Source organism: Hippoglossus stenolepis, chromosome 14, assembly GCF_022539355.2.
Source record: "Hippoglossus stenolepis isolate QCI-W04-F060 chromosome 14, HSTE1.2, whole genome shotgun sequence".
In the NCBI taxonomy this organism is placed as follows: domain Eukaryota; kingdom Metazoa; phylum Chordata; class Actinopteri; order Pleuronectiformes; family Pleuronectidae; genus Hippoglossus; species Hippoglossus stenolepis.
The window spans coordinates 20,939,077-20,952,209 of record NC_061496.1 but is presented as its reverse complement, the minus strand read 5'-3'; the positions used below and the strand labels follow the sequence as shown (position 1 = coordinate 20,952,209).

General features: G+C 43.5%; 1 protein-coding gene across 2 annotated transcripts in view; it reads right to left on the bottom strand.

The window, feature by feature from the left end:
- Positions 1-13,133, bottom strand: part of LOC118120642 (capping protein, Arp2/3 and myosin-I linker protein 3) — a 28,003-nt gene that overhangs the window by 10,725 nt on the left and 4,145 nt on the right. For both annotated transcript variants that reach the window (XM_035175767.2, XM_035175768.2), the window contains exons 2-23: positions 12,754-12,848; positions 9,759-9,809; positions 9,597-9,656; positions 8,759-8,880; positions 8,517-8,611; positions 8,107-8,177; positions 7,891-7,964; positions 7,736-7,811; positions 7,536-7,624; positions 6,442-6,536; positions 5,354-5,440; positions 4,649-4,758; positions 4,443-4,520; positions 4,248-4,324; positions 3,637-3,741; positions 3,405-3,474; positions 2,070-2,151; positions 1,864-1,960; positions 1,561-1,615; positions 933-1,105; positions 759-827; positions 227-320 (exon numbers count right to left, since the gene is read on the bottom strand). In XM_035175767.2, the coding sequence (XP_035031658.1) occupies positions 227-320; positions 759-827; positions 933-1,105; positions 1,561-1,615; positions 1,864-1,960; positions 2,070-2,151; positions 3,405-3,474; positions 3,637-3,741; positions 4,248-4,324; positions 4,443-4,520; positions 4,649-4,758; positions 5,354-5,440; positions 6,442-6,536; positions 7,536-7,624; positions 7,736-7,811; positions 7,891-7,964; positions 8,107-8,177; positions 8,517-8,611; positions 8,759-8,880; positions 9,597-9,656; positions 9,759-9,809; positions 12,754-12,848 (1,925 nt within the window). The remainder of the gene's footprint in view (positions 1-226; positions 321-758; positions 828-932; positions 1,106-1,560; positions 1,616-1,863; positions 1,961-2,069; positions 2,152-3,404; positions 3,475-3,636; positions 3,742-4,247; positions 4,325-4,442; positions 4,521-4,648; positions 4,759-5,353; positions 5,441-6,441; positions 6,537-7,535; positions 7,625-7,735; positions 7,812-7,890; positions 7,965-8,106; positions 8,178-8,516; positions 8,612-8,758; positions 8,881-9,596; positions 9,657-9,758; positions 9,810-12,753; positions 12,849-13,133) is intronic.

Below are 13,133 nucleotides of genomic sequence, written 5' to 3'. Positions count from 1 at the left end.
CAGATTTGCTCTGTCCTTCATTTTGTTTTCTCTGTCAAAACCTTGAAAATTCTGCTCATTCATGATCCGCATGTTCTTGATGGTAAAAATGATGAAAAAAAATGATGAAAATGTCTTTTGTAAACCAGAAAGATTTTATCTCCCACATCTTTGTTGAATTTGTTTGAATTCAACTTTTTTCTTCCTGAAATTGAAAACGTGACAATGGCTCGTCTATGATGCCGACCTTCGTCAGTGCCTGCTCTGTCCTCTCGGGGGCGCTGCGGTACGCCTGGCTGATGTCACTTAGGGGGAGAGGCATGTATTGCAACGTGAAATTACTGAGAGAGGGAACAGAAGAAGAAGAAGAAGAAGGAAGAAGAGGAGGTTGATTTATTGATGGAGACATAGAAAGACTAAAAGGAGAAAATGAAGTGGGTTACACAGACGAGGGTTAGTTTGGGTTAATATCCCCACTGGACAGAACTCATCCCAAAATATCCTGCCTATGCCATGCAACGAGTGTGAGTAATACTTTGATCTGTGTAACCATGTCATCTTTAGCCTAAAGGTGAGTCTGGACCATTTAAGATAGCAGAGTGGGAAGCAACCATTTGCACAGCTCACGTTGCAAATTTCAACGTGGTTAAATGTTCTAAACATCAATCTAACACTTAAGATCATTACGGCTCTTGCAGCTGGTGTACAAGGTATCTTCCTATTTAAAGCCTAGATTCCAGCATATCAAATAAACATTGATGATGCGTTCATGCTCTTACTGTTCAAGTGCTCGGGCCACATCGAGAAATCCTGCCGCGGAGGTGTTGTTGCGATCCCAGGTCACACTCCTGCAGGAAAAAATCAGGAGTTGCATTGAATATTAACCCTCATATAGAGCAGACACATAAGTTACGCTGCAGAAATATCCTCCCTCTCTCAGTCCTGTCCTTCACCTGAGCGTGGTGTTGATCTGCAGCGCTTTGCTCAGCATCTTGGCTCCGATGTCGTCCATGTTGTTTCCGCTCAGGTCCACTTTTCTAAGGCAGGTGTTGCTGCCCAGGGCGTTGACCAGCATGGTGCCCCGAGAGCGCAGGCGCGAGTCGGACAGGGACAGAGACTGCAGGGCCTGGAGAGGAAGAGGGGGAAGTGAGCGTGAAAGAGGCACATGTGTTTAAATGTGCCGTGGGGGAATTTAGGAATAAATGAGGCGGAGGGCGGGGCGGGGGCTGAGCAGTGAAGAGAAGAGGGAAAAACCAATGGGATAAAATGCAGCGATGAAGCTTTACATGCTGTATGTATGAATTATTTACTATGTGTGCATGTAGCGATAGAGACACCAGGCCCACAGGGGTAACAGAGCAACAGTGACACATCTACTGTGAAATATAACACCAGACAGTGTCCAGGAAACCAGAGCAGAGGAGCAAGAGTAAGAAATTAGCTTTTATCCTCATTCCTCTTCATTTAAAATACATTTTGACATTATTTGGATGATTTGTTATGTAGCAAAGCTACTGCCGACAAATTTGCATCTCACAGTATGTTTTTATTGGAGCAGACTTTTCCTGCGTTATCACTCACACATTCCTCGTCCTGTATGAGTTGAACCAGCTTCTGCAGGACCTCATCCAGAACCCTGCAGACACAAACCATGAAGACAAACACCGAGACAACGCTGTGTGAGCCAGCACGACTAATTACCTCCTGCTAGTGAGCTGTCCGCCCGAGGAGCGGCAGCCGTTTGAGAAAATGTAAGTAAAAAAAAAAGCACAGACACGCACAGTATATTCGAGCTGGCACATTTGGTACATGCACACTCGTGTTTCAGTACACACACACACACAAACTGCAGTTAAAGCTGAGTAACAAAAAAAACATCAGCACCTGTGTTTGATGTTGAAGTTCTTGCCCAGATGAAGGTTTTTGAGGGAAGGGTGTCTGGAGAGGGCTGGGAGCACTGTGAGCAAGTCTGCATCTAGACCTGTCAACACACATACACACACACAAATATATAAAGCTCAACATGACGTGATCCATTAACAACCCACTCACAGGGTCACAGTGAGATGTGCTGCATTGTGCCACTGTACCATTGTCTGAGATATCCAAAGTGGCAATGGAGGAGACCCGGGGGAGGAATTCCTGGATAACAGCAGCTCCTGCAGTCCTCAGCTGGCGAGAGAGAGACAGAAACAAAAAACTAACATGTGCACAGACATAAATCAGAGTCAATTTAGCTCAGTCTTTGAGGTATTGTTCTATTTTCCAGAGTGAGGCAAAAATTATGGGTGTCTTTTCTATGTCTCTGCAGGCAGTCTAAAGGTTTCTAAAGGTTTGTTGAGCAGTAAGGTTTGCTTGGCATGTGATCTTCAGCAGCTCTGCTCAGTGGTAGAGAAAAAACACTTTCTCTTCTTATTAGCTTCACTAATACAAATAAAGATACACAGTTAGGCTGAGAACAAATCCCCAAAGAGAGGCTGAGCTGTTTCTGCATAAAAACAGGAGCAGAGTGGAGCTTTGATACAACTTAATCAGCCCACTTAGTAAAATGAGCATATTCAAAAATGTTCAGATTAAAAGCATGGGGCAGTTAAACCAGACATTTCTCCAGAATTTTATATAAACATTTCACTACATTCAACAGGTGCTGCTACTAAACCACAGGCGGTAGTGGTGTAGTGAAACTTAATAGGTACATTCACTCAAGTACTGTACATTAGTACGATGCTTCGTACGATGTTGCCACAATAACTTGACTTACTTACTTAATCACACTTTATTAAGTATTAATGAGTAAATTATTGAGTTTTCTACTCCACTCGGTTTATTTGACAAATATTTTCAAATTGCGTTTGCTTATTTATTAGCAGGATTACGTAAGACTACTCAACAGATTTCGACAACACTTGGTGGAAAGGTGGGGTACAGGTCAGGGAGGAACCCATTCAAATGTGGTGCAGATCCAGATCAGGGGCTGGATCCAGGAATTTGTTTTTCACTTTCTTTAACATTGTGTGTTTTTCAACATTTTCATTGATTTCTCAGAGAATAGTTGAATACAGGTTTAGGGGACTGATATTTATGAGTGTGTGCAATTTGGTGCAAATCCAAATAAAAATTTGGAATTTGGTGAATTTAAATGTGGTTTCATCCGAGAACTGTTGAGCATTGGTGGTGGTGCGTGCTCTATTGAGTGCCATGCTCGTTCTCTTAGGATTTCCCAAAACAAGCAATGTCTTTCATGTTACATACAATGATTTGATCCGAGTTGAGCGAGGCTAAGCTCATGATTTGGGTGTCGTTTAACTGTGATACATGAAAATATATATATTTAAATTGTTAGCACTATCAATAGGGAGAAAAACACATCCCTTTAACTTGAACTTAAAGTCGAGGTGAAAAGAGCTCCAGGGATGATCTCTTACCTCACAGCCACTGATGTCCAGATGAAGGTCATTGATATGAGGGTTGGAGGTTAACCCTGCGAGGAGAGCCCTGTTGAGACAGGAAGTGGAGAAAGTGTGTGTCACATTGGGAGAGGGCAATAATCACCTTGTTGACTCAGCTGAATATGTCCAAATCAAGCATGGAGTGTGGAGGTGTTTCCTTAAAAGGGAGCAGATATGTAGTGGTAATAAGACGTAACACGGAAAGTACCTCAGAACATCAGAGGGTAGCTTCATAGAGGCCAGGCTGACATGAGTGAGGCTGAAGGCCGAGCTGAAGAACTGACGGAACAACGGCAGCGTGTCCTTCACTTTCCTATTGGATTGACAAAAAAATAGAACGAGATGAAAGAGAGGAGGCACAGGAGTGAAAAGATACAAGAGAGATGTTAGAGGGGACGTGCCACACAGAAGAGATGAAGTCACAGTGTTTGGGTAAATATGAGTGCTGGGGCTGAAGACAGAGCACTGACACAGAAAGAGAAATGAAGAGAATATGGCTTCGGTGTAAGTGGGGTCAAATGATAGATAGCTCCACTTAAATATTCATGAGTCTTATCTATGCAGGCAGCACCGAGGGTTGTGGTTTTAAACGGCGGTGGACACACCCACAGATAGGAAGCACAATGTTTCAATGATTGCCACAAAGCTCATTTCTGATTTCCCATTAAGCAGGAGATGAAGACACAAAAAAAAGAACGAGGGAGGGAGACCGAGAGAATGGATCAGGCTTTTAAGATGAAAGAAAAGAAGATATGTCTTCCTAGATTTGGATTTGCCACAGGGTTTATTTTTCAGAGACTCTTAAAAGATCTGACTAACCTGTGGGAGAAGGAATTTTTGGAAAGATTCAGAAAGGAGAGATCAGCGCAACACCCCCTCAGAAGAGCCCCAAATAGCTGCGTTAGACACAGGGTGGAGACAGTTAATCTTGCACACAGAGAGAGAAACGCATTTCTTTTTTAACATGGCATATCAACATTTGATCATAACCCCGAAGCCGTTGAAAACACTCACTGAGTCTACGGCGCAATCTGTGCCTGACAGATCTAAATGGACCAGGCAGTTGGGCTGAGACAAGAAGAGATACAAGTTCTGCAAACAGAGACAGAGGAAAAGAAAGAAAGCAGCATCGTCATGAGCAGGAAAAGTGGGGTAAAAATGGAACAGCATGTGTGTGTGTGTGTGTGTGTGTGTTTTTCAGATGGGTTGTGCTTTCTGACCGAGGCATCCTCCCCCGAGAGGACACCGGGGTTCTTGCTCAGGTCCAGGTGCAGGAGGGAGTTGGAGTACTCGTCGCTGGAGCACAGAGCCTGAGAGAGAGACACCACTCCTGAGAGAGAAAGAGAGAGAGAGAGAGGGAGGGAGGGAGAGAGGCGAGGCCGTGGGATGGGGGTGTAGATGGATAAAAGGGGAAAAAAAGAGAGTAAGAGTGAGACAGGGATAGAGGAGGAAGTTGTACAATATTAAACGAGAAAGAGCACTTTCAAAACATTTTGTGCCTTTACATTATTCATACACATCTGTAGCAGCAAGGTATCATGTGGATGTGATGGGAAGCGGAGCATCGTATCTGCCTGCTTCAATCTAATATTTAAATTCTCCACTGGGTGCATGGTAAGCTGAGACAATGACAGGAGGCACGCGGCCTGCAGGGCAGAACGAGACATCGTGAGTCAACGTGGAGGCGCAGCCTCCACGTTTCCGAAACATGACACAAAGCACAGAATTATCTGGGGCTTTGTGGGTCTTCGTATTCTCTAACCTCCAGTGTCTTCCACGCTGAGCTCTGACAGGCGAATGAACTCATTTCCACCTGATGTTTGTGAATAAGTGTTTTGTGTTGTGGCAAATCCTGCAAACTCTCTTTTCTATTGAGCGACAGAGAGTGAAAACAGAGAGGGAAGAGAAGGGCGAGGGGCTCAAACCTTTGGAGGTGAGTGAGGTCTTGGAGAGGTTGAGCAGACGGAGTCCCTTGCTGAGGCGACACACCTGCTGTATTAAGTTGGACACACCTGCAGAACGGGCACAAAGAGGTATAAACACTGAGCTACAGAAACATGAGATACTTGGAAATGAGACAAGGAACCAATCAATTGTGTTTTTGTGCGATCTTTTCATTCACCCGTCACTAAGACATGTAATTTCCTGTTTTGTTGCAGCCTTTACTCTACAGTAACTACCTCTGCCAAGCTCTGCCAATGAGGTTGTGTTGTCATCAGACACAAAAACTACTAAATGGATTACCAGGAATTTGTTCTATCTTTCTGTAACATTGCAAAATATGTCGTTTTTCAACATTTTCCCAGAGATTTATTTGTGACCCTACATGAAAAAATTGTTGAGTGTGTTCAGTTGTGTGTGGATCCAAATTCAAATGTGGATCTAGTGGATTTAAATGTGGTTTCACAGGGGTGTAGGTTTTTTCAGCCACTGTATGGTAACACTTTGGTCTAGAAACCTGTCACTACCAACGTAATTGCTATAAGGCTTGATTTAATTTAAGGGGATTGTTGGGCCTTGACAGAGGTTTAGGCTCTATTGAGTGTCATTCTAGTTTTCTTAGAGATGCTGAAGTACCAAAGCAGAACACACTATTTCAAAACTAAACCTTTTTATTTTGTTTTTATTTCTGTGGGACTATTTGCTTCTGATGGTTTGCATCGGACCACCTTTGGCTGTTCTGAGACAACAGTTTGAGAGACAGATGAGTTTTTAGTATCACCAGCAGTGAGAGTTAATTGGTTACATGCGGTCACAATATGGAAACTGATGATTGGAAACTGAAATATTAAAAAAATATATTTTGTGTGTTTATGTTCTTTTGTATAACAAAACTATTACGTTTTAACAAGGTAGGATTTAGATCCACAAGTAGTCAGTAAAAGCAGGACTTTCTTCTACAGCTTGTGATATGTAATGTGGGGGGGGGCTCATGAGACAGAGAAATAGATCCTCAGGTTGAAATCAGCCACAATAAACTACAAGAGAGAGAGAAGCTGATGCTTGATTGTACCTTGGTTGTCCAGTGAGTTGTGGGCCAAGTTGAGCGAGTGGATGACAGAGGCAGGGTTCTCTGAAAGGGCAGCTGACATCTTCTGTGGGAAATCTCTGTGAAGTGGAACCACAGTCACACACCGACAGGAAAAACCTACATTCTTTATTACTATCAATAATTCTGCTGATTATTTCCACTTAGTCTGAGTGAAAGTTCCCATCACAAGTTCTGACAGCCAAAAGTCACATCTTCAAATGTCTGCCTTTGAAAAAATATTTAATCTGCTAAAGTGTAAGACAAGGAGAGGCAGTTCTCACATTTGAAAAGCAGGAACCATTACAGCGATCCAACAATTTGAGTGAGTATCAGTCTGATGTATCTCAAATCAGTATTGGATCACTGCATCCAGAGATTTAGCTCTGCCCTTTCAGTTTCAAGAGAAAAATGTCAAGATTGAAGCAGCAGAGGCTGAAATATCACCAGGATCATTTTTTCAGACGACAGAAAGTTCCCTTCAGGAGCCTCAGAAAAGGTTTTACCGTTGTTCTAACCGGGTAATGTTACACCTTAGACAAGCAAACTGAGGCTAATCCATACCACTACGTTTTCATTTGAAAACAGTATTTCAAACTAAAATGTTCTCAGTTTTGGCTCCGTATCATTTTTTATCCACCACTCACGTACACTGGGCAAGCACGTGCCAGTGTTCACAGGAATTGCTTGAATAACAGCTTGTCACCTACACATATAGGCAGTTGCATTATTGTAAAATGCAGAATTTGCAGAAAAAATGTTACGCTACACAGGTAGCTGAGGCCAATGCTGACCATGTAATAGGAGCCTGACAAATCAGCGAGGGCTACATTGTGACAGAAAAGACCCAATCAGCAAGCAGTTGAGTGTCTACGTCATCGTTTCTAAACGTCTCTGTTTCTGCTCGTCCAGACTAACACGCAGACCCAGGAGGACTCTGGAGTAGTGAGGACGCCAGACGTATCTGTAGCAGAGTTGATGCATTTTCAAACGAAAACATAGTAGCCCGAGCTTCATTGGTGGAGTGAACCTTTAAGATAACAGTGTTTACAGTGTTTGCGAGAGGAATCAAAACTTACGATTTGAGCCCCGCGTTCTCCAGAGTGATCTCCTCCAGGCTGGACGATTTGCTGACTGTATGCAGGACCTGCTCTGTGACCTCTGACCCCTGAAGGAAAAAAGGAAAAACTCAAACTAAACTATTCAACAGCTTTTGCTTAAAGGCTTCACCTGTAATTCAGCAGACACAGTACAGTAATCGAGAGAAGCTCATACGTACTATGCGCAGGTCTTTGCAGTACAGTTTAGTAAACCAGGTGTTGTACGCCATTGATGCGACAATAACTGCTAAATCCCTGGAAAAGATAGAATCATGAGGTAGATGAGGTCAGATATTCTGGAGGTGACGAAGTCCGGCTGCCTGTCGTCCCTCACCTGCTCTCCAGGTGGCTGAAGTCCAGCAGGTTAAACTCCCGGTTGTCCTGGGAGTGATAGATGGTGTCCACGTCCTGGGGGCAACAGTACACATGAGCATGTTTGATACAGTGTGTGACCCCCCCCCGCCCACCCCCTCTCATTTTGTGTACAGCGCAGTATGTAAACACTCAAAAGCACTCAGAGGGGACACAGACTCAGTCCCACTGCTCTTACCCACTGCACTTCCTCCTTGCAGCTGATGCCATTATAGTCGCACAGAGCGGCGTAGGTCTCCGAGAAGCCTCCTGAGAGAAGTGGGCGAGCGGAGGATAAAAACAGAAGAGAGAGAGAGAAAGAGAAAAATAATCAGAGCTGATGTGAACAGCTGCTTCCTGCAGCTATAAGAGGACAGAAAAGAGAGCAACATGCAGACAGGAACATTTGTCCAAATTAACAGTCTTTTATTTGTGTGACAGAGCTCTTTAAAAAGAGCATCTGGAAGAGCATTTGTGAACTGAGGGAGCCGACTTCCTCTTCAGTCTGCCAACTGGTATGGATATGTTTGTCTCTGTGTGTGTGTGTGTGTGTGAGACTGTGAATGCATGTGTGCAGATTCCCATGTTTGAAGATGATGTCTCTTTTACCACAGGCCCTCTGGGTTTCCACTGAAGTCTCGGAGCTGGGCGAATACTTCCTGCTGCCTTCAGAAAGGTCACTGTCAGAATGACAGATGGACGGGCTGCACGGATAAAAGAAACACAGACACTGTAAAGAATCATTTCTCCTCTGATAATTGCACCAATAAAGGTCACTCCTCTTCAAAGCCTCTGATGACAGATAAGTGAACATATTTTCAGATGTTCTCCTGTGAGACGGTGGCACTTACGCAAAAATGGAGTTGTTGAATATTCGAGAGAGAGCGTAATTAATATGGCTGACCACATGATTGACATGCTCCCGCGATTCAAACCTCAGGCAGAAGCTGGACTTGTCAGTGTCGATGATGACCTGCACAGAATAGTGAACTGTTTTTTGAAAAAAGGCAAGACAGCTCACCTCAACACAATATTTACACACAACCAAAACTGCAGCACTTGCACTCTAATATCTCAAAATATTACTTATTTTACATTTTTACAATAAATAACTGAACAGAATTCAAGATAATCAAATATTGTATTCATTATAATATGCAAGTAATGCACAGATTAGAGGTAGAAACAAGAACTTAAAAATGTACTCACTAATATCAATAAAGATCCATTTTTGTGTTTTGTATATCGGCTGATTCATTTTTACTACCTGCTATCAGTATACATCGACCCCTCCATATCAATCGGGCTCTGATTTTGATTACACTACTTCAAAAACTTAAGTTCAGGAAACTCTCAATGGCTACACCTTAATTTAGGGTCATTATACATAAAATAAATTTGGGGTAAGCAAGAATTAAAAGACGTCCCCAAGCTTCAGCAAAAAAGAAGGATATAACCCTCCCTCTTCTCTGACCTCCTCTCCCTCTCACTGCCACCAACTGTTGGTCTATTTGCTATCACCGGCAAAAACAGATTTGAAAAGTCGAATAAAAGAGCACTGACAGTTAAAGCATCAAATGTTTCTTATAATCCATTTAAAGCCACAGTGATGTAACCGCTCCATTACACAAATGTACAGTATATCAATTAGCTCTAACAGTGGAGCAGAGTGTTATTGTGAAAATTCACCTGGTGATCGGGGTGTGAATTCAGAGCTCGAATCTCCAGGAAGTTGAATGTGGATTCTACCTGTTGTCAAGGATACAGTGGGCAGGTGTCAGTCAGCGTTGTGACAGAATAGCTTCATACTGTACATTAACTGCAGAGAGGTTCTGGTGAGAACAGAAGTACCTTAGCGGGAACCTTTGGAGCCAGGAAATAGAGACGCCATGTCGTGAGGACCTAAATAAAGGGAATGAAAGAAACCAAATGAAGATTGTGACAAAGTTCATTTACAATCATATCCCACTGTGGGGAGAAAATAGTCCCAGTAGTTTCCATGGTAATGATGAGAGGAAAATAAGGAGTCCTGTCAGTATTCACGTATCGATCCAGCTGAAAGCCCTTCATGTTAGAGACAATTTTTTTGAAACATTAATAGATAAGCATACACGCTGAGAAATGATGGCATGTTGTGACGTTTAAATCACATTCTTAGACTACAAGATGTTATTTCATTAGCAACGCATTACTTCTGCTGAGGACAAACATGAAAGTGGCTCATTTATCTACCAATTTCACAAATCTCTGTCTGTCTGTACACATTCATCTTATCAGCTTATCAACTTGTGGCAGGAAGTGCAGTGTTGAATTTGTTGCTATTTGTACACTGGAAATGTTCAATATTAATAAACTTTGAATAAACAGGCGACCAGCGCAAGTTACAATATCAATCACAACAACAGGTGCTTTCATGACAACAACAAGGTTCTCCAGTCCGGGGTTCTGTTCATTGAACAGCTCTTTGTGCAGCAGCAGTGGTGCAGCGTCAGGGTTCTGAGGTCCAGCAGCAGGTCTCTACTTGCTGAGGCTCAGTAACTGCGGGTCACTTTTACAGTTTCACAAAGAAAGCTACAACCAGCATCACCACATGCCGAAAACAAACAGCCCAGGTTTAGAACAGGCACTGCACACGTTTATATAACTTGAGATGTACAGTGTGTCTTTTATATGAGCTGCAAATTCTATGTAGTAAGACGTATCTGTCTCTACATTTACACAATATTTGTTCCAAATGCAGAAAAGCAGATCATGATGGGTCAGGAGGCCACATTAGCATTTTTGCTGGGTATTATGGGTAATTGTGACAAATGCGACAAAATTTGTGCATCCTCATCCGAACGAGCACACACAGCACATGTGCCTGTGACCACTTATTCTTGGCATGGAAACATTTGTGTCACGCAGCTGTTGGATAAATCTGTCGCCGATTCTTCTTCCTGAATGTTTTTTTGTCGCAAACACGCCCAGAAAAAAAGTGATCGCCGTGTGTCTCTCCATCGAAGCAAACAAAAACTGGTGTTTCTTTGGCATTTCTCCCGTTCTCCACCAGCCACTGAGAACTGCCCTCTGTTCTTTTTCTTCTCCTCTTCTGCTCCGTCACTCCCAATCATTTACTCGATTCTCTCTAAAACACTCCTTGAGGGCAAACCCCCCCCCCCACCACCACCACCTTCATGGGCCCTCCTAAATGTAAAAGCACTAATTCAATTACAGCTCTCCCATTCCACTGTTGTGTTTTTTTTGGGGAGACACAAGCCTGACTCAGGCCTGTCAGAACAACACGATGACAGCCACTTACACCCACACAGCAAGTGAGGTGTCTGACACAGTCACTCACAATGTGCATGTGAAATGGAGAGAGGGAGAGAGAGAGAGGAAGATCTGCCCCGTCTGAAGGACTAGTTTAAAAAACGACCAGATTGCATCGCATGACGTTGTTGAGTCGGGTTAAGGGTGCTGGTTAACAGACAGCGTTCGAGTAAACAGGAGTAAATCGGGGAGATGCAGCGGGAGAGAGAGCAAAAGAGACTTGTTGAAGTATCCCACATCAGAGAGCGACCTCACGCACGTCGTGATTATTGTGGCGTGTAATTATGCATGAGCGCTGGAACAGGAAACATATTCTAATCTCCTCTGGTTGGACAGTTTGGGCGAAGCCTTTGTGAGGGTGCGAGATAAGTTCGTGTGACCTGCAGTACCGCGAATCACAACCCCAAACAAGCTTCATCCAACTCCTTAATTCCGACCCTGATCTCCCTGCGAAACACCAAAACAAAACCTCAACACATTTGAGCTCAGCTCTTCCCAAAAAGTGCTAAGCCGGGGCGTTTGATCAAACTCCAATCTATTTCCCCGTCGCCTGTGCGCGCCCAGCAGGAGCGATAACTCTGGCTCTGCAGTTCAGCTTTTAAAGAGGAAGCAGCAAATGAGATATGGATTGGAAAGAGATTATTGGAAAAGATGTTTCTGGCAGATAGACATATCAAAGTGTCTGGATATCAAAGTCTGTACATGCAGAAACTCTCCTAACTGCCCGTCCTTGCCACACGATGAATCATTAAAGCGTTCATCGAGTGAAAGCGCGGCTTTGCCAAGGCGGAGACAGGGGATTGCAGGAGGTGCAAGTCCAGTCGCGAGTCTTTTAAACAGTGTAAAAGCAACTCCGGGCTTTGAATGAGAGCGTCCTCACACAGACATGGTTTTAAAGGAGCACTCAATCAATACAGCCTGCTGTATATATGCAGCCTGTGTGGATGAACTCCCGCAGACACAGGGTGTGTGTTTGCTTGTGCAAACACTGGCATTGATCCAGGGTCCAGTGTAATTTCTGGTCCATAGTGGAAGAGCTCATTGCCCCAGATCCTTCCCAGATAGCTGGCTGAGCTTCACTCACTCACATTGACTTTATATCTCTGTCCCATATTCTCTGATGAAAGCACCCCTGAATCAAAGGCTCCCCACTGCCTCCACAGTGGGACTTGCAGACACAGAGGAATCCACAGCCGCTCCCACAGATACTGTCTATCCAATATTCATCCTGACAAGCCACCAGCAGCAGTGGGGCAGCAGCAGTCGTAAAGCAGCTGACCACAGAATCCAGGACAAGCCACTCTCACTGTTAAATCATGGAGAGCTCCTGCCTCTGCTGTCATGGATATCATCACTGTGGCTGAGATCCATTTACACTGCAACTGGGGCTAACATCAAACACAAGTGTACATACATGATGCATGCATCAGACTGCTTATGAAGCGGGAATAATATGTTCGTCTACCTCAGCAACCCACTGTGAATGTAAAACAGAGGCCTGTTAAAAGAGAGCAGGCTGAACGCAGACACTCACCAGTATCCTGTCCTCTGTTTTGCCGTTTTTGGTGTCGAGCTTAATGCCACAAACAAACTTGATCGATGATCTATCGATAATCTTCCTGATGCTTTCTGTGGATGAAAACCACGACACAGACACACACAGTATAAAGTTAGGAAAACACACACAAATAGGGAGCACATTCTCTCTGAGTCATCAAAAACCAGCATTTTTCACTAAACCACAAATTTCACTGCATGTAATAAAAACTGTGTTACTGCCAATTATTTTTCAAACCACATATTTTAGATTTTTAAATGTGTGTTGCTACTTTCTCAACAGCCACTACTTTTTCTCATTTACTCATATAGAGGGAGGTATTTCAAAACAGATTTCTACTCTATTAAATTATGATA